We start from the raw sequence: 27584 nt of genomic DNA on the forward strand, positions 1-27584 counted from the left end.
GCAGGGCTGCAGTGAAGCGCGGCTGATGTGCGCGATTCCCTCATAGATGCGCGTGAACGTCAAACCGTCTTTTACCACAGGAAATCGGTAAGGATTTTATTTATTTCATACGAGTTCATGACGGATCCGGCGTTGTCTTTTATTAATTCTTGGAGACGGCAGAGATTTTCACCGGCACGGACACTATGCGCTCGGTAACCGGGAGCTGATGCTGACATTTAAACCATCCGCCATCCTCTGACAGTCAATTAAACGGTGAACACTGCGCCCATTTCTGTTCAATCGTTCTGCAGAAGACGTCGAGATGTCTATGAAATCAAAGAACGGCGAGGCGGTGAAGGTGGTCGTTCGGTGTCGCCCGCTGAACCGCAAAGAAGAATCGTCGGGTTATGAGAACATTGTAGAGATGGATGTAAAACTGGGCCAGGTTGCCCTGCGGAACCCAAAGGCGGCTCCGGGAGATCTGCTCAAAACCTTTACGTTTGATGCCGTTTACGATGCGTGCTCCAAACAGAGCGACCTGTACGATGAAACGGTCCGGCCGCTCATAGACTCGGTGTTACGCGGGTTTAACGGCACCATCTTCGCGTACGGACAAACAGGCACCGGAAAGACATACACAATGCAGGGCCAGTGGCTTGACGGCGAACGCCGCGGCGTCATCCCCAACTCGTTCGAGCAAATCTTCACGCACATCTCGCGCTCTCAGAACCAGCAGTACCTCGTCCGGGCCTCGTATTTGGAGATCTATCAGGAGGAGATAAGAGACCTGCTCACCAAAGATCACAGCAGAAAGCTGGAGCTAAAGGAGAGTGCAGACTCAGGGGTCTACATCAAAGATCTCTCCTCCTTCGTGACCAAGAACGTGAAGGAGATCGAGCACGTGATGAACGTGGGCAACCAGACCAGATCCGTGGGCTCCACCAACATGAACGAGCACAGCTCCAGATCGCACGCCATCTTTATCATTACGGTGGAGTGCAGCCAGCTCGGTCCAGATGGCCAGAACCATATCCGGGTGGGCAAGCTCAACCTGGTGGATTTGGCTGGCAGCGAGAGGCAAACCAAGACAGGTGTCCAAGGAGAACGTTTGAAGGAGGCCACCAAGATAAACTTGTCCCTCTCTGCTCTAGGAAACGTTATTTCTGCACTGGTAGATGGTCGAAGTTCTCACGTACCCTACCGTGACTCCAAACTCACACGGTTGCTTCAGGATTCGCTGGGAGGGAACGCGAAAACCATCATGGTGGCCACTCTGGGGCCAGCTTCCTACAATTACGAGGAGACCCTTACCACCCTGCGCTACGCCAACCGGGCCAAGAACATCAAGAATAAGCCACGTGTCAACGAAGACCCCAAAGACGCCCTTCTGAGAGAGTTCCAGGAGGAGATCGCCCGGCTAAAAGCGCAGCTGGATAAGCGTGGCATGCTCACCAGGAGGAAGAGAAGGAGCAGGAGACTGAGGAAGATTGGAGATGGGGATGAGGAAGAGGTAGATGGGGATGAAGAGAGCGAGGATGATGAAGAAAGTGTGGAGAAGGAGGCACAGGAGTACATGAAGGAGCAGCAGGAGACGCTGGAGAGAGAGAAGGAGGCCATCAGAGATGACCATTCTTTGGTGGCAGAGGAGAAACAGAGACTCTTGGAGGAGAAAGAGAGGATGATGAGACACTTGAAGAAGGAGCAGGAGGCCACCGAACTTCTCACCGCCAAGTTTAAGGTATGTATGAACCAATCGTGTGTGTATAAGTAGATATGTTCTGTTTTTCTCTGATGGGAAAAATAATAAACACATACTGATCAATATATTGCTTGAATGATGTAATTTGCTTTGGATAAAAGCATCTGCCAAATGCATAATATTATTTCAGGACAGACAATTTGTGTTTTTCAGTAATGTGCTTTGGATTATTTTTACTTCTTTTTAGTACATGCACACTTCAGACACCACAGTCAGCGTTGTACCACAGTAGGTATCAATTAAAAGAATTAAAAGAAGGTCAGCAAACAAACTGTGGTTTCAGGAATGTGTGTCAGAGATATAGGAAAGAATTCATCCCTGTGTCCCAATTCAACTACTATCTGTTTGAAATGTTATTCATTTACATTTAGGCATTAAGCAGGCGCCTTTATCCAAAAAGCGAGGTAAAGAGAAAAGTGATTTGTCAAAGGAAAGCAATAACACGAGAAGTGCCGTACAAAGCCAACTTCAGCCTACAAGGTTTCACATATCATTAGAGACACAACATGTTTCGGAGAGACAGAAGATTCGATTTTTTATAGGCATGATGTCAACATGTTCCTGTCAAGTGTTCACTTGGTGTGTTTAAAATTTATTTATTTATTTATTAACATTTATTAGAGGATCAACACCATGAGATGCAACATCTCGTTTTCATGGGGGTCCTCAGAAAATAAGAAATATGTGCAAATATTATGAATCCACTGCTTTATGAGACATAATGAATGGAAAAAAGCTGAAATGCAGAAAAGAGTGTGAGTAATTATTAATTATAACAATGTTATATAGTCAACAAAGTTAGCTTTCGTTATGCGTTGTTGTGCATTTAACATTTAAACCGATTACAATTGTCCATGTAAACGCAGCTACTGTATACTTTCCCTTAACAAAAAACAGTACATACTTTTAGGTCATAGTATAAGTAGGTGAATTGGGATGCAGCACGTGTATTTCCATGTGCTTTGATATGTAGTGCACGTCACAGCGTAACCATGACAACATGGAGAATTCCACCGGTGACTATGCTACCTGTAATCCTCTTATATTAAAACAGACATTTTGACATTATCCTGCACTGATGTTGTCAGATTTAAGTGATTTTTGATTTGTATGGTTCAATTAGAGATAAATGCATTTAACACATTTATCCGTTTGGTGGATGTTTTTATCCAGAGCGACTTACGGTCGGTTATGACAAGGTCTAGATTTACCTCTTTGCTCCCTGGGGATCAAACCCATGACCTCTGCAATGCTACACACCTGAGCTAAACACTGTTAAAAAAAGTCTTTGCTGCCTCAAAGGAAAACACCACAGTTTTTCAATATTTTACCTATTCTGTTCTTACCTCAACTTAGACAAATTAATACATACCTATCTTTTTAATGCGTGCACTTAATATTTGTACAGCGCGTTGTGAATGTGTTAGCATTTAGCCTTGCCCCATTCATTCATTAGGATCCAAACACGGATGAATTTAGAAGCCACCAAACACTTGCATGTTTTCCTGATTTAAAGACTGTTATACGAGGAGTAAAGGGCGATTTATAGTTGTGCGTAGGTTCTACGCCGTAGCTACAGCGTAGGCTATCTGTAGCGTGTGCGTAGCTCTGCGTAGCCTGATGCGCACCTCACAAAAAATTAACAGCGCGTCAGATCTATGCGGACCGCAAGCGCTGTGATTGGTCCACCAGAACCCCTCCCGTCAGGTTAAAAAACTGTGTCATAGGTATTTCCGTTTGTGACGGTGAAAACAAAGATGAGCCAAGTTGAGGAGTGATTTAACTCAAACTGCAACAAAAGTCGCTGTTTATTTACTTCCATTATTGCTGGTCTTCTCAAATAATACACAACAAGTTGCTATTTCTTCTTCGTTTGTGGGTTAACTTGCCAAGCTTCTTCTTCTCTGATGGTCGCGCTGCTACTGTGGTTACACGCGTTGATACTGCCTACCAGCAGTTTGCGGGTGTATTTGCACGTTGACGCGGAGGACGATGCAAAAGTATAAATGAAAACCGACGCAGAACCTACGCCGTCGCGGCTATGCCGTAGGACCTACGCACGACTATAACGAGACCTTTACATGAGTAAGTATGGTAGCACAAAATAAAACGTTGCGATTTTTTAAGCAGATACAATTTTTTGAACTATATTAAGTTTGCAGCACTCTGACCTTGGGCGCAGTAATATTGACAGAAGTTTGGACGAAGGGGGGGGGGGTGTCAGTAGTGATGATGTTACTGCGCGCCGAGGTCGAAGTGCCTCAAACTAAGTGCTCTTCGGCCATACAATATAGTTTACATTTTTATCCGCTTAAAATATCGCCATGTTTATTTTGTGCCACCATACTTACTTGTGTAACTACTCATAACAGTCTTTAAATAGGGAAAACATGGAAGTGTTTGGTGGCTTCTAAATTAATCTCTGTTTGGATCCTACGGAATGAATGGGGCTAGGCTAAATGCTAACACATTCATGACGCACTGTGCAAAGATGAAGTGCACACATTGGAAAAAGATAGGTATGCATTAATTTGTCTAATTTGAGGTAAGAACATAGTAAAATATTAAAATATGGTGGTGTTTCCCTTTAAATGGATAGTTCACCCAAAAATAAAAATTCTGTCATCATTTTCTTACTCTCATGTTGTTACAAACCTATTAATTTCTTTGTTCTGATGATGAACACGGAGGAAGATATTTTGAGGAATGTTTGAAACCAAACCGATAAGGAGCCCTATTCACTTCCATAGTAGGAAAAAGAATACTATGGAAGTAAATAGGGCTCATGAACAATTTGGTTACAAACATTCCTCAAAATATCTTCCTCTGTGTTCATAAAAACAAAGACATTTATATAGGTTTGTTACAACATTTAAATAATTTTTAATCAACTCATACAAGAGATGAGTTGCTACAACTTAAACAATGAAGTTGACTTATTTTAACTATATTTTATAAGTTATAGCAACTCATCTCTAGTCAAGATAAAAATAGTATGGTAAAATGACGAGTTGATTAAACAAAAGACAACAAAGACTTTTTTACAGTGCAGGAATTTTTGGTTAAAAGTTCTCAGCTGGGTGTTTGCTTATTAGCTTAATTGGGTTAACTGCTGATGGTGGATGACATGATACACACAACAAACTCAGAAACAAACCAATCAAAAGACAGGGGGCTGGCATAAATAATTGATACGACTTAAAATTCATGTAAGTCTAGTTAAAATTCCTGTAAGTCACATCACCTGTGAGTGTGTGTTGAGTCATGTGATCTGACAGATCTAGTGACCGCATGCATGACATCACACACAAATGTCCTCATCATCACCCTCAGGCCATTGTGTATGTGTGAGTCTGTGTGTGCATGTGAGTTATAGTCAGTGTTTTTGATAATGCGGGATGCTGGAAATATTTTACTTTGGCTATGTCTGGATGTAATGTTGGTATACTGCTCATGTGTGCAGTACACTCTAAAAACAAACGGTGCTATATAGCACTAAAAGTGGTTCTTTGCTCGTAATCATAGAAGAACCGTTTTTAGTGCCATAGCACCGATGAAGCACCTGTGTAGAACCATATAGTGCTATGTAGAACCAAATGTGGTGCTATATGGCCCCTATATTGTTCTACACAGGTGCTTCACCGGTGCTATATGGCACTAAAAACGGTTCTTCTATGGTTACGATTCAAATCAAGAGTTTTGGTGCTATATAGCACCGTTTGTTTTTTTAGAGTGTATGTGAATTTTCTGCTTATTTGTGCAGTATGTGAATTTTCAATATATAAAATAGATAATAAAAATAGGTAACAGTAATCTATTCATAAAATAAGTGAGGTGGTAACTGGATGTCACCTGCTGAAATAAACATACAGGTAATAAGATAATGACACAAAACGCATACTACTCAAAATAGTTTATTTTTCAATACTTTTTTATATTCTTTCTTTTTTATGAGGTGGCTTATTTGTTTAAAGTCATATGATCTCATTTATACATTTTAGTATGATCAGCTTTTGCCTACGATGTTGGGATGGGGTTTCAATCGTGCTTTTCCAAATAATCGTACATTTTTGTTACACCTCGCAATCAAAAAAATTCACACGAAATCGAAATGAGTAAGTGTTTGGTAAGATCAGGTGTTATTTTTCACGTGCTGTTTAGCCGTATTTAGCATAAACTGTGTATTGCACAGTTAAAAGTACGCTAGTATTTGACAAGCCGTTATTTTGCATCTCACTTTCTTCAAACATTCGTAGATCATAGATGTTTGCTTTTATCATCAGACTGAAGTCCTGGGCCAGTAGAGAACATGTTAAGATTGAAAAAGAGGTGTTTCAGATGGGTTTTATAAATAACCATCATAATTGGTGGGTTATTTCCTGACTCATCACAACCTCATCCTGTTGCTTCGGCTTTGAGCCAATCACGTCACAGATTCCAAAACAATAACAGAAACGCAGGAAGCACATACACATCACATACAGTAATAGAATAATAGCTTACTCTTTACTGAACACTGCCCAATTTAACTTGTGTACTTTTTACTAATAATGTAAGTTGTTTATAAAAAATAATAGTCAAAGTCAATTCAAAGTTTATTTATATAGCACAAATTAAACTGTAGTTGATCCAAAGTGCTTTACAGTAAATCAGAAATTAAAATAGAAAAGAAGAGAAAACAAAAATGGGGATAAAAATCAAATATTGAAATCAATAAAACAAGTTGTATATATATATATATATATATATATATATATATATACACTCACCTAAAGGATTATGAGGAACACCATACTAATACTGTGTTTGACCCCCTTTCACCTTCAGAACTTTCTTAATTCTACATGGCATTGATTCAACAAGGTGCTGAAAGCATTCTTTAGAAATGTTGGCCCATATTGATAGGATAGCATCTTGCAGATGATAGGGATTGCACATCCAGGGCCTGAAGCTCCCGTTCCACCACATCCCAAAGATGCTCTATTGGGTTGAGATCTGGTGACTGTGGGGGCCATTTTAGTAGAGTGAACTCATTGTCATGTTCAAGAAACCGATTTGAAATGATTCGAGCTTTGTGACATGGTGCATTATCCTGCTGGAAGTAGCCATCAGAGGATGAGTACATGGTGGTCATAAAGGGATGGACATGGTCAGAAACAATGCTCAGGTAGGCCGTGGCATTTAAACGATGCCCAATCGGCACTAAGGGGCCTAAAGTGTGCCAAGAAAACGTCCCCCACACCAATACACCAGCAGCCTGCACAGTGGTAACAAGGCATGATAGATCCATGTTCTCATTCCGTTTACGCCAAATTCTGACTCTACCATCTGAATGTCTCAACAGAAATCGAGACTCATCAGACCAGGCAACATTTTTCCAGTCTTCAACTGTCCAATTTTGGTGAGCTCGTGCAAATTGTAGCCTTTTTTTCCTATTTGTAGTGGAAATGAGTGGTCCCATGTGGGGTCTTCTGCTGTTGTAGCCCATCCGCCTCAAGTAGGGATGTTAACAATTAATCGATCTTCGATTAATTGTCGATAAGAATTAAATTGATAAAAATTTACGATTGTCGACAAAGCAAGCACGCGTGTCCGGCGCCTGCGCAAAGCGCATACACAGCTGGTGAAAAAAATAAACAAGCGCGAAGAAGTTAAACTAGCCATGATCAGAACGATGCTTGATGCCAAACACTCACTTGGGCTTTATAACCTCATTCGAGACGAGGCTGGCTGCTAACGCAATGAAATGGCATCCGCAGTGGATCTGAGAGGTTCCGATGCCGAAAATCTAAACACAGTTAGGATACTGAAAGCAAAGATCCTCTTCAGGGAAGCCTGCAAGATTAGCATAGCAACGCTGCTATATACAGAGAAGGAGACCAGAAGCCGTTTTTAATAAACAGATTAAAATGTAAAACTTACATTCTGGCAAGAAACTGTAAAATGTAAACTGTAACTGACTGTCGTTACACTCTGAACGCCCACAACATATATCATTGATCATCATCATTACTGGCTGAGGCGCTACACGCTAAACGGATTTTCTAATGGAAGGTTGAAGTCTTACAATATAAGCATCTTTGCTGAAAGTACGCCGCAGGTCTAAAGCTGAGGTGACAACGGGAAAAGTGCCCTTTGTGTGCTTCTTGGATATAATTACAACAAGTGATGTATCAACGACTCAGAAAGCAAGGTGAACAACTAGAAAAATAACACTTGATGATAATGAAAACTTATTTTGTCATGGACGCATGGACTTTCATCCGACTGTGCGGAGTGCCCGTTATGAGGCGGAGTTTACTGTGTCTATTAGTCATTATATTTCATTACGAGATTCAATTGATGATTTTTATCAAAACACCAACTACATTGACTCATTTTACAATCCCACTAGCATGTTATTTAGACAAAATAAAAACTTTTAATTCGCGTGAGGAAGCTGGCATTTTTACGCACACTTTTATGTCATTGGCTATATGCCACTGCTGTAATGGCTTATTGCACTATTACTGTTAACGATTATTCGATTGATTGATCGTTAATTTAAATGATCATCGAATATGGGAAATTGCATATTTTGACATCCCTAGCCTCAAGGTTGTGCGTGTTGTGCCCCTTCTCCTCTGACCTCTAGCATCAACAAGGCATTTTCATCCACAGGACTGCCGCATACTGGATGTTTTTCCCTTTTCACACCATTCTTTGTAAACCCTATAAATGATTGTGCGTGACAATCCCAGTAATTGAGTAGTTTGTGAAATACTCAGAACGGCCCATCTAGAACCAACAACCATGCCACGCTCAAAATTGCTTAAATCACCTTTCTTTCCCATTCTGACATTCAGTTTTGAGTTCAGGAGATTGTCTTGACCATGACCACACCCCTATATGCAACTGAATTGAAGCAACTGCCATGTGATTGGTTGATTAGATAATTGCATTAATTAGAAATTGAACAGGTGTTCCTAATAATCCTTTAGGTGAGTGTATATATATTAACATATATATATGCATTAACACTTTTTTTTTGCCTTAATATTAGAATTTTGTCATAACCATTTTATAAAAGCATTTCAGCTATGTCTTAATTCACGTAACAGCACACTCACTCATACCTATTGCTTACCTATAACCTATAAAAAAATGCATTTGTTAGCCTTAAATTTCTAGATAATATACATGATATGCAATGTGTTTATTATATACTATAGAAAAAATAGCCTGTGACATAGTTTTGCCCCAGATTCATTCAGTTACTCCAGTGAATTTAAACTTTAATTGAGAATTCCCAACACCCATGTCCTTGTTTTACCAGTGGACCTAAATCATCCATTTTATACACACTTTAACCATTGATTGCCTGTATGCACAATCGTTTTACTTTCATATAAATCTTACTATTTTTGCTGTGCATGGTATCTTTGCACATGTGAATTTCTATGCATATAATCTCTGAATGACCCTTCCACAGTACATTTGGCAACCATAATGCAATGCAACCAACCTTTAGGAGATCATATTTATTAATGTTAACACAAATTCATACAAACATGCATACTTATTCATACTAAAAGTGTATGGTATATATTGTGCAGCATGCAGTACACTAGTATTCCATTTTAAACATAACCTTTGTGTTCAGACAGTAAGCACAAATCATTGGCCCTCTCCCAGAATGCTTTGCTAAAATATTGATGAGTCAGTGTCTGTGTGCGAGAGGTGGCGGAGCCTCCCTCCTGAACTCTCGACCAATGAATTTCTCAGTAGTATGAATGCATAATGACCCATACTTGTCATGAGCTCTGTTGCTATGGTGACCTGGCTGCAGGGGGAGTCTGGACTGAAAGGTCTCCATTAAATGAGAGCATCACTGTCGAGTTTACTGTATGTGTTTCTATTTTAAACCGACAGGGAAATGCATCTCTTACTCTTATTTCTGTATCTTCACTTTCATCCATGCATCCATGTGTAGAGATGAACATTAATGCGGGGTATGAGAACGATAGATGGTGAAGGCTTTGGTTTCATCCCTGGGGACGAAAATCACTTAGTTTTTCCTCTTGCTATATTTCCATCTGCCTCTGTCTCTCCATCATCTCATCCCATCCCATACATTTACGTTCTGCCTCTGGAAAGTTTGATTTGTTAAATGCATTAAATGAGACTGACAGGTTCTGTGATCTCTGATGTGTTTTGTGATGTCTCTTCAGGGTTTCTTTGAGATCCATTAAGCATTCATCTGATGGGTCGTATGGGTCAGCTGCAGTACTGTGTTCAGGCTTTGTTCTCATATCAGCTACATCCCTTTTAAAAATATTCGCTGTGTGTCACAAACCCAAGAGCTGCTGTTGTCCACAAAGAAAGTTTTGTACTGTTGGCCCGAAATGTAGGGTGGAGGGGACAAAGACGCATTGTTTCATCTGAACGGGTCATTCACACTGTCAGTGATTATCAGCAATAAAGATTTCAGAAAATTGATTTTCCATAAGAGCTGGTCAGAGGCCTTCACAGGGTGTAAAGGATACTTTGGGTACAGAAAATAGCTTAATGTGAAAAAACTCCTCAAATATCATAAGGGTCCATTTTTTTCATCTAAAAGTTGAATTAATAAGCTTTCCATTGATGTATGGTTTGTTAGGATAGGAAAATATTTGACAGGGATACAACTATTTAAAAATCTGGAATCTGAGGCGGCAAAAAATCGAATTTCATTTAAAGTTTTCAAATGTAGTCCTTAAAGCATATTACTAATGATAATTACTTTATATGCTAGGAAATTAAAAAAATATCTTCATGAAATATGATCTTTACGATTTTTGGCACAAAAGAAAAGTCTATAATTTTGACCCCACAATTGTGGGATTTCCATCGAAACATGAAGCGAATCAAAATATGCAAAAAAATAAAAATAAACAAATGCATATTAAGTGCGTTTTTTTTTTCAAGTTGTTCGAGCGAATTCTGCAGAGAAGAAGGAATTCACAAATTTTGATGCAGGCATTAGCAGCAAGGGCATTGTGATGACGTGGAGCCCCATATATGGTAAAGACAACGTCAGGTGATACAGCTAGATGGTCAGTCTCGTGGGTTTAATCTTCACTACGTCAGAATTTATTCGTCAAATACATTTCCATGTCTCATTATTCGCATTTACACTTTTTCTCAAAGTCAAAAACCACCCAAGCGAGCGTAAAAACTTTTTTGCGAATTAAGGGTTTTTATTCGAAATTTGGCGTTTCCATCACTTGTTTCTTATGCGATACTTCAAAATGCGCACAAAATCGTGGTGATGGAAACCCAGCTAATGTTTCGTTGGCTATTGCTACAAATATACCCGTGCGACCTATGACTGGTTTTGTGGTCCAGGGTCACATATGATAAGTATATACCCCAAAAGGTACAACATTGTATTATGTTTCTATTCCTGTAAAGGTACACAACAGTACCTTGGGGTACCACCCCAGCGACAAAAATTGTACAGTTTTGTACAGTGTTGCTTGCGAAATCTAAAATGCTTCCATACCTCTGACTTTTTATGTGAAGGTGGCATCAATGTCGACGAAGCATCTGAAACCCCCATTTTAAAGACTGAATGAATTAATGACAGGCTCGTCTCTCGGTAACACCGCGCAAAGGCAAAAAAGAGGGTAACATCTAGTGGAGAAGACCAGTAATTAGATTAATTTTAATCTTACATTCAATGTTTGCAGAAATAAATATGATTTTTTTTATTCATGGCCTTTGAGAATCGATTTTGAATCAACCATGTAAAAAAAAAGATTGATCGAAAATGTTATTTTTTTGCCCAGCCTTAATTAGTATGCTCTCATTTAGATTTAAGTTTGTGTGTTTGACCTCTTTATGTGATGTGGTGCTGATGTTGATGATTTCTTGCGGTTGCTAGGCGATGGAGAGCAAGCTGCTGGTTGGTGGGAAGAACATTATTGATCACACCAATGAGCAACAGAAGATGCTTGAGTTGAAACGGCATGAGATTGCCGAACAGGTAAGACGCACACACACGTACAGTAAAATTTAGCAACCTTATTGGTCCAGACAAAACCACACTGGCTCAACCAATAGAGCGAGTTACTTTAATATCCATATGGCATTTAAAGCTCTGATATGTGTGTGCAGACACGCAGGGAAAGAGAAATGCAGCAACAGATGTTGGTTCAAGATGAAGAAACAGTAGAACTGAGAGAAACGTTCTCATCGCTACAACAAGAAGTTGAAGCAAAAACAAAGAAACTCAAAAAGGTGAGATACACATACGCACACCTGAACCCTGGATGCTGATGGCATCACATTCACTGGTTCTTGATAAAGGAAAGGCCCCTTTGATTGAGACCACCAGCACTTATTGGGATTGATGTTCGATCTGCTGGCCAATGATGACCTGGTTATTCACTGCAGAAGCGAAGCGGTGACCTTCAGGTTACAAGCCTGACTTTCTAACCATTCGGCCATGACAAGAGTGTTTTGGCTGATGAAGAGACAAACAAATAAAGAAAGAGGATGCAAAGCTGTAGAGTATGGCAGGCCATACACTCTTTCACTTTCACATAGTGACTGCATATATACAGTTATAAAGAATTTCCTAACTCATCTGTTCCTTTTGCTCCCCTTTAATTCTGGACCCTTGACATTTGACCCCTGGAACCCCTCTGACACCTCCCTGTGAAAAATCCCCACCTTTAATCAGTACAAAAAGGTTAGTTTGTTTTCCACGTGCTTGATCGCTGAATGTTCGCGGAAGCTAAGCGGCTAATGCTAAATGCTAGTCTGCGCTACGAGCAGCTAATTATAATGCATTAATCCCCATTGCTGCCCCTAGCATGCTAACCATTAAAACCTTCTTTTTTAAACCCATCTATCTTAGCACTGATTTAATCTCAATAAAGATTTGAATCAGACTAAGTTTAAAATCTTATTTCTCAACACTTAACCGCACATCACTTCCTGTCAGAAGACTTCATCACTTCCTGACAGATTTGAGGCCTGTCAAATGCTACGCCTGACCTTTGTATGACCTTCATATATTTCCTTCCTGAGCTTTCACCTTTAACCCCTCGTAGCTTGAGATTGGGAGTCACACTAACTGACTGGATCACTGAGCAGTTAGTCACAGCATGAGAACTGACCTTCATTACAGGAGAACAAATCTGAAGGTTGGATGACTGATGGTGGGTGGTTGTTTGGGTGAAGAAATGATTGTTGGATGATTGATTGATTGATTGATTGATTGGGAATTGATGTGTAGATGAACGATTGATGGATGATTTATGGGTGGGTGGTTGGATGAATGATTGATTAATTGACTGTTGAGTGTTTTTCATCAATTTAATCATCTCTCTCTCTCTCTCTCTCTCTCTCTCTCTCTCTCTCTCTCTCTCTCTCTCTCTCTCTCTCTCTCTCTCTCTCTCTCTCTCTCTCTATTTATTTTTTATTTTTGTTTGTGCTCTGTATAATGATTCTGTGATGTTTTAGAAAATAGGGTGAATTAAAAGGGTTTTAAAAGTCAAAAAGTCTCTCTCTCTCTCTCTCACTCTCTCTCTCTGTGTAGTTGTATGCGAAGCTTCAGTCTCTGAAGGCAGATATTAAGGATGTAAATGACGAACATGTACGAAGTCGACAGGAGCTAGAACAAACTCAAAATGAACTGACAAGAGAGCTCAAGTTCAAGTGAGTCTGAGTCAACAGTTCTTAAACCAATATCAGTCATTCTGTAAACACAACCTGATGAATACATACGGATGTGTGTTTATGTTTGCAGGTATCTGATCATAGAGAACTTCATCCCTCCTGAAGAAAAGAATAAAATCATGAACAGACTTCAGTTTGATGCTGAGGAAGATCAATGGAAGTTTCAGCCTCTCGTCCCATCAGAGAAGTAAATTAACTTTTAGTTATGCAATACTACACTTGAATATAAATGTTATGCTTAGAACAGAAGGAAAAAGTTCAAGTTTTAGTTTAAAAACTGAACTAACTTCTCAGAAAACATTTGTATAGACGGTTTCAGCAGCAAGCACATAAACAAACGATTTTTGTGGACTAAACGCAACTTTCAGTAAACTTTATCATAGAATCAATAACAGCAACAGAGTTGTTTTACAGTAGTTTATTACTGATAAAAAAGAAAATAAATGTCATGTAAATCACCTTTGTTCGTATCATATCTAACGCGTATCAACTATCACACTGAGCTACTGTGTAAAAATGAATGTATATAATGTTAGCTACAGGTCCTTGAATTCTTGCCTGGCTGCCAAACCTCTCCGCACAGCTGTGATCCATGCTCGCCGTCTCCCCTCGTCTTTAGAAAACCAAAACATTTTATTTTCCACAAGGTGTTTGTTTCAGAGATCGGTTTAGATACTAGCCAGACTGATAAATAAATACAAACCTGAAGTTTACTTCGGTTCAGATATGTAACTGCAAGGCACGTGCGTCCGATGAAACGTCTATATAATATCCAAAACATTAATAAGTAAGGGATAATGTACAGGAAGCAGGTTGTTATTGCGGAAATAATCCCCATGACAAAATAAAAACTGTGTGATCTGGCCTTATATGGATTATTTCCGTGATAACAACCTGCTGCCTGTACATTATCCCACTTACTACGTGGCTATTTACATCATAAGTAAGGTAAGGAACATTAAATTAATTAGAAATAAATATTTGATTTGCTCATTTTTAACGAATGCAGACCTCCTGCGAGGAAACTCGTTTATTTTTGGTTTTAAGATAGGACGTTCAAATGTCACGAACACACTATTTGGTTTAATCATTTGTAAATATAATGTCATATATGTTATTAAAAAACATATAAACTCTTTCCCCGCCATTGATGAGTTATCTCGTCAATTGAGAGAAAACATTTACATAAAAAATATGTCTCTGAAGAATTTTCATGTTAATCTGCAATACCGCAATCATAAAAAATGTATAAAAAAACTCAAGCAATTTTTGTACTAATTTTTAAATCTGTGTATATTTTGATAATCGTTCTCAGGGTTTCCCGCAGAAAATTTGTTAGTTAAGGTGGTAGGGTTGGGAGAGTGGCCGAGGGCGTGGCAATCAAAGGGGCGGGACGTACGCATCATGATGAAAATGAAAATATTTTTATTAAAAACACTCAAATAAAACTTAATTTTGAAAAAACTATGACAGAAAATGAACCATACTAGATTATTAATGAATTAAATGTTTTTAACAGATACCTCTAACGAAAATAGCTGCGTAATGAAGTGAAACTAAAGGATTAATAAACAAACTGAAGCAGATGTTGTAGAACGTCTGGCGAACGATGATTGTAAAAACTGATTAATTCCCACTATGAATTACATTATCTTAAAGGAGTGTAACTACTGTAGCATGTAAATAATGCACATAAATAACGTGAGCGAGAGCGCTCAACAATTATATCAAATTAACAGGCACGTGAAACCTAGCTAGCAGGTTGCTAAAACAACAAAAATCACCAGTTAACTTACTTTAAATTTGTATAAACTATAGACTAATACAATAACAGGCTTACATAAACCCAAAACATAAGTCCACTTACAGTTCTCACGGACACGTGTTTTATCATCTGGCTATCCTCCAGACAGTTGATGGACTACGCCTCTCATTTTGGCCGTGTGGCGCGCGTCCACGCTATTCTCCGAGATGTTTTATTAACTGGCAACTGGTTATCCTCCAGACAGTGACGGACCACGTCTTTCACTCATTTGGCAGCTCGCGGTGTTAAGCGTGTCGGCGCTATTTTCCAAGGTGCACTTGACGGCCTTTTGTGCAGCAAATTTTTTTTTTTTTTTGGACAACCTAGTTAAGGCGGTAGGGTGCTGCGGGAAACCCTGGTTCTGGATCTGATCCCTTAACAAAATTCCTTCACAAAAATGCAATTATTTCAGCTTTTTGCTAAAAAAAAATATTTAAAAAAAAAATACCTATATTTAATTAAGAGTTTATAAGCAAAGAAAAAACATAGATATGATTAAAAAAATTTTTTCCCATTTTGTTTGAAAGAGATGGTCTGTTCTCAAGGCCGCCTTAATGCACGGGCTTACCTGGGCTGAAGCCCAGGGGCCTCCCAAGTTCAAGGGCCTCACAAGTTTGCGTTCATGATGAGCTCATATTGGTCATATTGTTTTGTAACTTGTCAGGTTTTCTGTCAATCACTCTAATTGCACGTTACATGGCTGCTGATTGGTCCGTTGTAACTTAATGTGAAATAAAATGTTAGACGTAACATATTTTTTTATTCCGCGTAATGTAATTAAGTGCGCGTTGTCAACTTGACATTCCTGCACGTTTGACTGAGTGTGACATAGAAACGGGAAATAATCCACCAACAAATAAAGAGAAATTTCTGAAATTTCATAATAAGCACTAGTGAGGTGCAGGTCTCTCTCTCTTTCGTGCGCGCGCTCGCTCGCTCGTTCGCTCTCTTTGTGCGAGTCTCTGGCATGCAGAAGTGTCTCCAAACGTGCACAAGAAACTGTGCCGCTAAATTAAGAAAGGAGTTCCCGCACATAATGCTGTTAGTTGTTATAAAGTTTAAGTTTACTCGCGTTTATATCAGTGACGCGTGCGCAGCTGGAGCGATGTAGTTTGACGCGACGTTAGCTCACAGTACACACATCTGTTGGGTTAGAAAGACGAGAAAGCAACGCAACGGTAAAGGTGCAAGTCTAAGAAAGTAAAGAGCGACAAGACCATCTCAAATGATCATCCCCTGATAGCACCATTATAATCTCATTATCTAAAGATCTTATACTGGTATGTTCCCTGTCTGTCTTGTGCATATTCATACTTGTTCGTTTTACATGCTTATGTATGCATAAATACTAAATACAATGCATACTATATCTTCAATAGCCTACAAAATAAATAACTGATTAAAAAACAAGATTCTGTCTATAAAGACTTATCTTTTGTTATCATTAATGCATTTAACAAGATTCTGTCTATAAAGACTTATCTTTGGTTATCATTAATGCATTTTCACTTTAAAACTAACTTTAACTTATTATATTTTTAAAACTGTGGTGAGCATTTAGTTATGAGTGGCAATTTTCTGCAAATTTGTATATTCCAAAAACTATATAAATATAAAGCTTATAAACACATATACTTTCACACATTTTGGTTTTATTATCACCACATGTTGCTGTGTGTGGTTGTTAAATAAAGTGTCTTGTGTTTATGCTCAAGTGGGCTCAGTGATATGTTAATAATGATATTATGGTGTTTTCTGGCTCAAAAAGGGGAAAACTCACTGTTGTATGTCTCGAAAGAAACTAATGCATTTTGTGATGTAGATTACCTAGATATTACACTTTAAAAAAAATTTAAACTATAAATCGAGGGGAAGGGGGGCCTACAAAACCTCTTAGCCCCGGGGCCTCACATTAAGTTAAGGCGGCCCTGTCTGTTCTTTCATTTGATATATTTATATATTTTTAAAAGAAATTTTTTTTGGAATGCATTTTGTGAAACTTTTGTGAAAATTACAAAAAATGCTGCCGGGCAACTTTTCGGGGAAAAAAAGGCTGGCTGTGAATGAGTTAATATTTAATTTTTGTTTAATATTAAACTGTACCTGTCAAAATGATTTGCAGCATTTGGGTTACCATGTGTTATTAGTTTCATGTGTTTTTTTCTTGGAATAACATAGCTTGGAATGTCATGACTGGCCAATCAGAATCAAGCATTTTAGAGTACCGTGTATTAAGTATGTTTAATTAACACTCTCCAATAGTAATGACGTTCTTGTTTATTGTCTGTGTTGACACAGTAAATTCACTCAGAAAAAAAGACCCACCTCCGCCGTGGGATACAAGCGACCAATCAGCCAGTATGCCAGGGTTGCCATAGCGATGGGAGCTCATTCCAGATACAGGGTATGAACAGAGAGAGAGTGAGATGTCCGACTGAGTGATTATGTGCAGTCTTATGTGATTCGTTGTGCTGTCTTTAAATAGGCTGAGAATATAATGGTTCTGGAGCTGGACATGACTCCTCCTGTTGTGTTTCAACTGCACTCCCCAAAGTCTGGATCAGAGGCGTCCCACGACCCTCTATGGGACAACTCCCCCTACAGAGAGAAATCAGCAACCGGACGGGTTCGAAAATCTCAATCGTGGTCAGTAAGATCCTATCTATAAGGAAAACTCTGAGATTTTAATCACTCCTGTTTGATTCAAGACTTTTGGTCTGCCACAGATGTTGTGTGACCGCGGATGATAAAATTGCAATTTTTGCATTTGTGGATGATTTGTTTGAGTTAAACTGGATTAGACATAACCCATACATAATCTGACATCCGAAGTGTAAACACATAATCTCTACATATACAAATCATGTGTACTTGTGTACAGCAATATAAACTCATACATAAGAAACTTAATACTTTTGCCACATGGACAGTGTATAATCATAACACACTACTGTATCCCACAATGCAATGTGGTCAACCTTTATTTTTACAGCTGAAACATTAACTGTGAAGATCTTCATGTTGTCATTATGTATCTTTAATATTTTTATTATTATAAAGAGAGTATACAGTTTATACAAATGTGACTCTGGACCACAAAACCAGTCGTGAGTAGCAAGTACACTGAAAAAAATGACTTTTTTACTTAGTATCAGGGTTCCCACTGATCCCTGAAATCCTTCAAAGTTTGTGAATCTGGGGGAAAATTCGAGGCCCTGGGAAGTTTTTGAAAACATACATAAATACAGGTCATTGAAAGTGCTTGAATCTATTTTATGCAAATAGTTTTCTGGAAAAAAATCCATATTATTCCCTGTGTAGTGTAGGATAATATTACCAAAATAATTTTTTGCATATAGTTGTGTTTGACACATGAAAACGTCTTGGGTTACGTAAGTAACTGTTGTTCCCTGAGAAGGGAACGAGACGCTGTAGGGCTGCACGATTAATCGTTTTTGAACCGAAATCGCGATGTGAATGGATGCGATTTTCGAATCGCAAGAGCTGCGATTTTTTCGATTCAAAACTATCAAATATAACAATCATCTAGTACGCAGTTTTTGACAGTTCGCTTCATGCGCATTTTACGTTTGATGCAGTTTAAACCAATAGAGTGCATTAACACTGAGGTGCTGACTACACGTCAGATAACACCATTCAGTGGCGTGTTTACCCACCACGCAAACCACGCAATTGCGTGGGGCCTCGCGGGCTTGGGGGGCCCCCTACTGGCCACAAGGTGTGGGAAAGTATGTCACGTTTATTCAGACCCGAATCTAAGGTACGGATAAAGCACGCGCGAGCGAGAGATGTGGGAGTATGCACGTAGAATAATATTTGCGCTCATCCTTGCGAGGGCACATATAGGCTACTTCATGAGTGAAACTCTACGGGAAAGCGCACCTCTGCTCAGCGCGCACAAATGCAGCCACACAAGTGCTGGAATGAGCGCTCGCTCGACTCTCTCTATGCTCTCGTAACTGCACAACATTCACTCGATGGTCAAGTTTACTTTAAAGACTTTGGGCTTCACACCTGTGATTGGTGGTTCGGTTTGATGACACGCATCTTTTGTTCCACACTCGTACAGGTATAAACATGATAAAGACACCACGCAGGGGTTTTAATCACGTCGAAAATAGACGACAAATCATATTCTGTATCTCATCATTGTCATTAAAATATCATCTTTAGTGTATTTCTAGTCTATATGCTTGTTGTATCTCACAGTAAGTTTGTTTTTGCAATATGAACATAAGAGTTTTATGTGATTCCCATCCATAAATTCCAGCAATAACCAACTTACAATGTTGTTTGCTGGTGTTAATTAGTTCAGTTTGTTAGATCAGTATGAATCTTAATCTAATGCTTCCTCTTTTTCCTCATTTAGTTTTTTTTTTTAGTAAGATTTAGACACTGAAGTTGCAGTTTTAATTACATTGTTTTAAATACATCCTATAATACATTTGCAAGCAAAATATATATCTGAGAGGGGCGTGAAACATTTTTTTAAACCAAAAATGTTTGTCATACCAAACTAACAATTTAGTGTTATTTTAAGCAGTGTAAAACAAAATAAACCCGGTTTATATATCTCACTTAAGTCTATATACTGAATATTATTGTTGTGCAATTCAAATGAAAAACCTTGGGCAATGCTGGGGCATGGGGGCCCCGGTTCTTGGACTTTGCAAAGGGCCACCAAAATGGTAAACACGCCACTGACACCATTAGGAAAACATGAGCGAGCAGCAGTTCAACTCCTCAACAAAGTGTACGGCCATATGATTTCCGCGATGCGGAAAACACCAACAGAATCGCGAAATGCATACAAATGGAATTAACTGCACCACGCGGAATGTCATGAAGTTGGCAGGTTTTGGATTCAGTCATTTTTAAAAACCCATTATAACTCATTAACCGGCAAATGAAAGGACAGAAATGCGCGAAAACATTTCCCTTTTGTGTAATGTTGGACTTAAAGAAAGGTGTATATACGTCCGTTTCTCGTCATGCATCGCAAACAATGACAAGCGCCTCATCAGACTATAAGCAGGTTTATAGCCCAGAACACAGCAGACGAAAGAGGTACATTATACTTTCTTGCACCCGCACATCTGCACCACTTTGAATATTTACAGGCACGAGGGTTCATGAAGCGCGCACACAGAGAGCAGTCAGCACACGCGTGATCACTAAACTTAAGTTTTCTTTCTTGTCTAAGTGAACATAAACAGCTGGATGTTTATCAGTATATTGAAGCAGAGCAGTTTTAAAGCTGTCTTGTGTCTTAAAGTGACAGACAGTAACCTGGTGCTTTCTGTGTCAGAAATGTTTATTACACACCAAAAATTAAAATCACTCCTTAATCTTAACTGTACAAGCTTCTGCAGCTCCACATTTAAAATCGTACAGTGAGGACTGTGCAGTGTTTTATTTGTATTTTTTGCTTATGTTAAATCATAGATTCTAATAACTAATATATTTACATTTATTACAGATGCTTAAAAAGTAAAACAAGATGAGTATAGTCTTATGATTAAAAGAAAAAACTAAACATTTGCTTGTCAGAAGCATTGTTGTAGTGACAGCCAAAATACATTGGCCTATATGTTATTTTAAATAAAACTTTCAATACATTTTTGTTAAATTGTATTTTAATGTTCTTAGATAAAAAAAAAGTTTGTCTGCAGAAGAGCAAAGTCCTGCAGACAACTTGGTACAATGTTTAAGAGGTTTTAAATAAACAGTAGCACAGCATCTTTCTTTGGTGCTATTAAAACCACCACAACAAGCCTGGATGTAGCTCTTTTATTATATACTAATGAATCGCACTTTAAATCGCGAATCGCAATTTTTATCAGAAAAATCGCAATTAGATTTTTTCTCCGAATCGTGCAGCCCTACGCTGCGTCTCCCTTGCCATACTTCCTGCGTCCCAGTAACGCCGTCTTTGGCAATATTTCAGATAGCGATATACTTCCTGACTCCTGTGTCACCCTGTATTTGTCGTTTAGCCTCACCATTGGTTGAATTTGATATACACATTCAGACGCACACTTACCCCTGAAGGCGTCTCCAAAGTGTAACCGCAGCGACGCAGCGCAAGTTCCCTCGAAAAGGGAACTGTAACAATGTATCTTAAAAGGTAACACGATGTAACCTTGCTCTCACTTGAAATGTGTCCCCACATTTAGTCCTTGAATTTGAAGTTAACTACACTGCAAAAAATGATTTTCAAGAAACAAATTCTTAGAATTTTTATCTTGTTTTTAGTAAAAAATATCTAAAAATTCTTAAATTAAGATGCTTTTTCTTGATGAGCAAAATGACTCAAGAAAATAAGTCTAGTTTTTAGACTAAAAATATCAAATTGATTTTGTGCATAAAACAAGCAAAAAATCTGCCAATGGGGTAAGCTAATTTCCTTGAATTTTTCTTGAATTTAGTGTTTAAAAAAAATTTAAGATTTTTTTTATTTCCTACTGTAAACATATCCAAAATATATTTATCCTGAGTAATATGTGTTGCTAAAGACTTAATTTGGACAACTTAAAAGGTTTTGATTCCAGATTTTCAAATAGTTGTATCACGGTCAAATATTGTCCTGCCCTAAAAAAATGGAAAGCAAAGAATATTTATTAAACTTTTAGATGACGTATACCTCTTAATTAAAAACAAATAACCCTGATGACTTGTTTTGTGGTCCATGGTCACACATATTATTCAGTTCCAGACATTGCACATTTGGCAAATGTAGTACACTGCAAAAAATGATTTTCAAGAGAAAAAAATTCTTAGTATTTTTGTCTTGTGTTCAGTAAAAATATCTAAAAATTCTTAAATTAAGATGCATTTTCTTGACGAGAAAAATTACCCAAGAAAATAAGTCTAGTTTTTAGACCAAAAATATCAAATTTAAGTTATTTTGTGCATAAAACAAGCAAAAAAATCTTGAACATTTTTCTTAAAGGACAAGTTCGGTATTTTAGACTTAAAGCCCTGTTTTCAGATTGTTTATGATGAAATAGAACGGTTTTGACTGAAATTTCGACATTTGCGGGTGCCCTGAGAATTTTCGCGTGTTTGTGTTTCAACTCAGACCTCTACAATGGGTTTAATGGTGCACTGGAACAATCCTTCCTAAAATGCATTAAACTTTCGTTTACAAAGACGTGAAACTCACCGAGTGGTCAGGGGTGTTCACTGATATGCTCACACAAAAATCGCTGCAAAAGATGCTTTCCAACAGCTGTTTTAGCATTCGTTGTTAACTTGTGGACCTATTTTTCCAAACGCCTCACACCCGTACATTCTTCCGCTTAGAGCTTGAATAATAAACACTCCAGCCCAGGTGGTGGCGCTAATCCGCCTTTGCCAATTGCAAGAATAGAAACAAAGTTCCCGGCGCGGAGTAATACCGTACCTCACAGGACATCTAATACAAGTCAATGGAGTTGGTATAAACTACGATAAAACCTGTTGGAATGCGTATTTTGGAGCGATTTTTGTGTGAGCATAGCAGTGAACACCCCTGACCACTCGGTGAGTTTCACGTCTTTGTAAACGAAAGTTTAATGCATTTTAGGAAGGATTGTTCCAGTGCACCATTAAACCCACTGTAGAGGTCTGAGCTGAAACACAAACACGCGAAAATTCTCAGGGCAGCCGAAAATGTCGAAATTTCAGTCAAAACCGTTCTATTTCATCATAAACAATCTGAAAACAGGGCTTTAAGTGTAAAATACCGAACTTGTCCTTTAAACACTAATTTCAAGAAAAATTCAAGAAAAATTTGCTTACCCCATTGGCAGATTTTTTTGATTTTTTTTTACTGAAAACAAGACAAAAATACTAAGAAAATGCTTTCTTGAATTTTTTTTTTTTTTTGCAGTGTAGGATATTCAGGTAGGTAGTCTGTGCTGATAGACATTTACATTTATTTAACTGATAGATGCTTTTATTCAAACAATTCGCTGAGCATTCAGTCTATACATTTTTTCCATTAATATGTGTGGGGATCAAACCCATGACCTTTGTGTTGGTAACGTGATGCTCTACCTATTAATCTGAGGCTATGTTTACATTAATGCGTTTATGCTTTAAAACGCATTACTTTTGCTACGTTTACGCCTTTCATCTACACTACATCACCGTTTTCGACCCTCATAAACGGATTCGTTCGCAAACGCTGAAGACCCTGTTTTAGTTTGAGAACTCAGACGTTGCTCTGAGTGTAAATGAACATAGACGGAGTCTTATGTAAACGAACAGCTGATGTTAACGTGACAGCGCATCATTTTCAAAGTAAAAATTATTTTATTCATGTAAATGTTGGTTTGCAACGGAGGTTTTGCCAAAAATAGTAAACATCTACCAACCAGCTATTATAAACGCTATATCGGATTGTTTTAACATGTATCCTTATAGATAATGTCTGTTTTATATTAATGTTTGAGTATTGTTGGGTTAAATGTGTTTATGTTTTGTTTAAATTTAGTAAGCTTACGAAAGATAGACTGTAATTTTAAACGCCATATAGGCGTTGCAAAGGCCAATATGAAGGGAGAATTGTAATGGGTCAGACATTATTTTCCAGTTTAATGTAAGTTTTGTTTGCTACTTTAAAATGAATTTCGTTTCAGATAATTTGTCTCTTAATTTTAATCGATGTTTTGTTTATAAGTTTTGTGAATATAAATAAATAAAAACAATAAACTCAACGTCATTAATATAATGCTCGTCTAGGCGCTTGGCTTTAAGCTATTTGTGTGTTGCTAGCGGAGGACGTGCACGGACCTCGCACACTTTTAAAAATTAATGCAATAAGCATTTCTGGTAGACTAAAGCAATACTTCACCTCTTACTATGTTTGATTGAAGTTTGCATTTGCTGAAATTTATTTTTGCTTCAAGTTCGCTACTGTTTAGTACTGTTCACTTGAATGCTTTCTTTTTAGATCATAAAGACCTTTCTGTTTAGTTATAAAATCAAAATTAACCTATTATTCATATTAATATGTTGTAGGGGGGAAATAGAACAGTATAAGACTTTCCAAAACACATTTTTATAGGTTAAAAAATAGTGTCTGTTATAGTTGCCAGCAAAGGACCCATGTATGACTTTTTGACAATATCGCACACCCCTAGGCTGCATAAACGTGCAAAGGTAAGCTATTATTAGAGTAATAAGTTATTTTACACTTTTATGCGCATGCCCAGTTACGTGATTGGTCATGTTTCATGCGTTTATGGTGGTGTATAGTGTGGATGAAGATTCTTTTTAAAATGCCAGTATAAACGAGGATCGTTTTCATTTTAAAATGCCGTTTTAAAACGCAAATGCTCTAATGTAAACATGGCCGAGTATCACACTGCTCTAAACATAGGATAATAACATCATATGTGTTCTGTGTGCAGGTGTCAGTCTCCACAAGTCATGTCCTCCTCAAGCTCCACCCTCTCGCTGGCTTCCTCAGGGTCCCACAGTCTGCCACACCCACAAAACATTACCATGGCAACAGCTCATAAATGAAACAGGAATCACCTCCCAAAACAACTGTTATATAAGACGGGGTAAGACAAACCCCTCCATCACCATGAAACAATGACTCTGACGAAAAACCGGAGAAATCAACCAATCCTCAGATGATCCCTGATAAACCAGCCCACTTTTCTGCAGTCAGTTTGATGCAATTTTTTACTCTCATCAGGACCAATAAAACAATTAATATATAAATGATATTCCCCTTTCCTTGCTCTCTGCTTTTAATCCTCAGGACAGTTTTGACCTGAAAAGACTCTGAATAATCTCACCTTAGGCTTGTCATGCTGTCACGTTTAAGATTTATATTGCTCATATTGCTGCTTCTGAAACACTCGGTCACCTCCAGTGTTTACCTACTGACCAGTACCGGTCTTATCCAGGGTTAGAGGACCACATCTGGAAAACACACAGAAGCCGGGATTGTGATTGGTCAGATGAGAGCTCTCTCTCGCTCTTTCTATCTGCATGTCTTATTGTATGTGTGTGCGTGTCTTTGTAATTCTGAACAGGGTTTTGGAAGGAGTTGGCAGTCTGGCTGGACGACGGATTTGCTTGGGTTCCCACGGAAAACCTGGAAATATCAGGGAATTTAAACATTTTAATTTCCAGGACTGGAACATGTCATTTAAATTAATAGTTCACCCCATATTTTACACACCCTTAAGCCATCCCAGCTGTATATGACTTCCTTTCTACAGCTGAACACATCCATCATCAGAAAAAGTCATCAGTATGGGTTAATAAACATTTCTTGAGGCGAAGCGATACATTTGTGAGAGAAAAATATTTGTATGTTAGGCTTATTTAGCAATGGATACGTCACGTTTAAATGTAAACACATCTAGATCAGAAATTGTGGCACTTTACGGCGGTACGTAAGATGATCATTGGTTCTTGTGAGTCTCGTTGCTAGTCATGTTTGGTTGAAAGAAAGTCACTTAGGATGTCTTAAAGCAACACCAAAGAGTTTTTTTTTTACTTTAAAATAACGTTTCCAAAAAAGTTTCAGTGGTTCATCCACTCAAAACAGGGTGAACGGCACTTTCACATTCGCTTTGCAGCCCTCTATCGGCCAAAACCACACTAAAGAAGTTTCCAACCGTCGGGTCGCGGTCCTGTAGTTCGAGTGAAAACTACAAAAACTTGCTTTACGGCAGACCTACAATCCAATCAGAGCCAGCTATGCTGCAGTATTTACGACAGTGCTAATTAACAATTACGCGTCTAACCTGTAGGGGGAGCAAAGAGCAAAAACTCTTTAGTGTTGCTTTAAGGGTGAGTAAAATATGCGCTAATTTTTTATTTGGGGTGAACTATTCTTTTATTAAAATCTTATAATATGGAAATGTCATGGAAACAATCTAATGGCAATTTCATTTGGTGCTGCTAAGGTCTTTCCACTTGAAAGACCCAATGAAATCAAAATTGGAGTATTGTGACATTTAATCCATGTTTGATAAGCATGTAGCAAATCATGGTTCATAATTGTGATCTAAATATAGTAGGGTGACCATACGTACCATTTTTCCGGGATGCGTCCTGGCTTCCAAAGTGTGTTTTCCGAAAGTCGTATTTGTTGATCGAGGTTTATTATTTCAGGTTCTATTTCCGTTACATTTCAAGGTAAATATGAAACTACAATGATTTTAGATGTTTTTAACTGAAATGTGATTGACAAATACAACTTCCGGCAGATGCATCTGAAATTCTGTCCAGGAAAAAATGTCACTTATGGTCATCCTACGCTAAACTTAATTGGGCTAATTAAGACCAAAAATATTTTACCTAAGATGCATCACTGCTATTGCTACGAATGGAGAGATTGTAACAATCAATATGGCCGTTCTAGTCCCGCCTTCCTGTAAAAAGAGCCAATCGTCAAGCGTTAAAGAATGATAATGCACCCGGGGAGGGACTTTGCACATGCGCAGTATCTGAATGCATTGCAAACATGGTGGTTAGGGATGTTCATTTCAGTTAATTTTCACGACCAACAACCACAGTTAACTGAGCATTAAGTGATAAGATTGTAATATTAAATTGTCATTGAGTAAAAATACAGTTGACTGTGCCCCGGTGAAAACTATACAAACATTTTATACAATTTAAATTTGTATCATTTACAGGCCATTCACAAATTAAGGATAGAAAAGTGTCGAAATGTCTGTATGCACGTGTCAACATACACCGTGCATTAAAAAATATTTTATTGGTCATAAATTCTTACCTTAGGTTAACAGGTCAATATGAGCCTTCCTAATGGTTGGAACAGTGATGTGACTTCCTAAAAAAATCTGATAAACGAACAAAGTTGCTACATAATCATGACAGACTGGAAAATAATGGAAATGTAATGGTCGAAAGTGTGGGAACCCTGGATCTCAAAACGTGATTTGAGCATGTGCTATAAACTGGGCTTTGCTTAAACCTTTAAACCACTGCACTAATTTAAAGCATGAGAGATCATACAGTAGATCTACATTACTAGACATGTACACAGATATGCCTTGCTTACTTGATTTCTTCTTTAGCAACAGCCATGGATTCCAGTCAGATGCCCTTCTAATGTATTTATGAGATTTGTTATGTACAGGAGATCTATGTGTGTTTATGTGTGTCAGAAATGAGTGTTATTGGCACATCGAGTTGCTCTCAGTAAATGAAATTAAATAAGCAGTTCTCTGGAAAAGTCTGCTGGTGTTGGTGAAAATCTGTAAAAGTGTTGAGAGGTTGCTTAGGGATATTAGTTAGTCTTTACCATAGCACATGAATGTTCTGAAAGTCATT

General features: G+C 38.2%; 1 protein-coding gene across 1 annotated transcript; it reads left to right on the forward strand.

Annotated features, from left to right (window-relative positions):
* On the forward strand, window positions 1–27561 carry kif3ca (kinesin family member 3Ca). Its single transcript, XM_065256401.1, has 8 exons — window positions 1–1720; window positions 11646–11747; window positions 11879–12001; window positions 13308–13426; window positions 13518–13634; window positions 17550–17655; window positions 17737–17897; window positions 24671–27561. Exons 1-8 carry the CDS (start codon window positions 305–307, stop codon window positions 24783–24785), a joined length of 2259 nt encoding a protein of 752 aa, XP_065112473.1. The 5' UTR covers window positions 1–304; the 3' UTR covers window positions 24786–27561.
* Window positions 27562–27584: the final 23 nt, after the last annotated feature.

Source organism: Paramisgurnus dabryanus, chromosome 12, assembly GCF_030506205.2.
Source record: "Paramisgurnus dabryanus chromosome 12, PD_genome_1.1, whole genome shotgun sequence".
NCBI lineage: Eukaryota > Metazoa > Chordata > Actinopteri > Cypriniformes > Cobitidae > Paramisgurnus > Paramisgurnus dabryanus.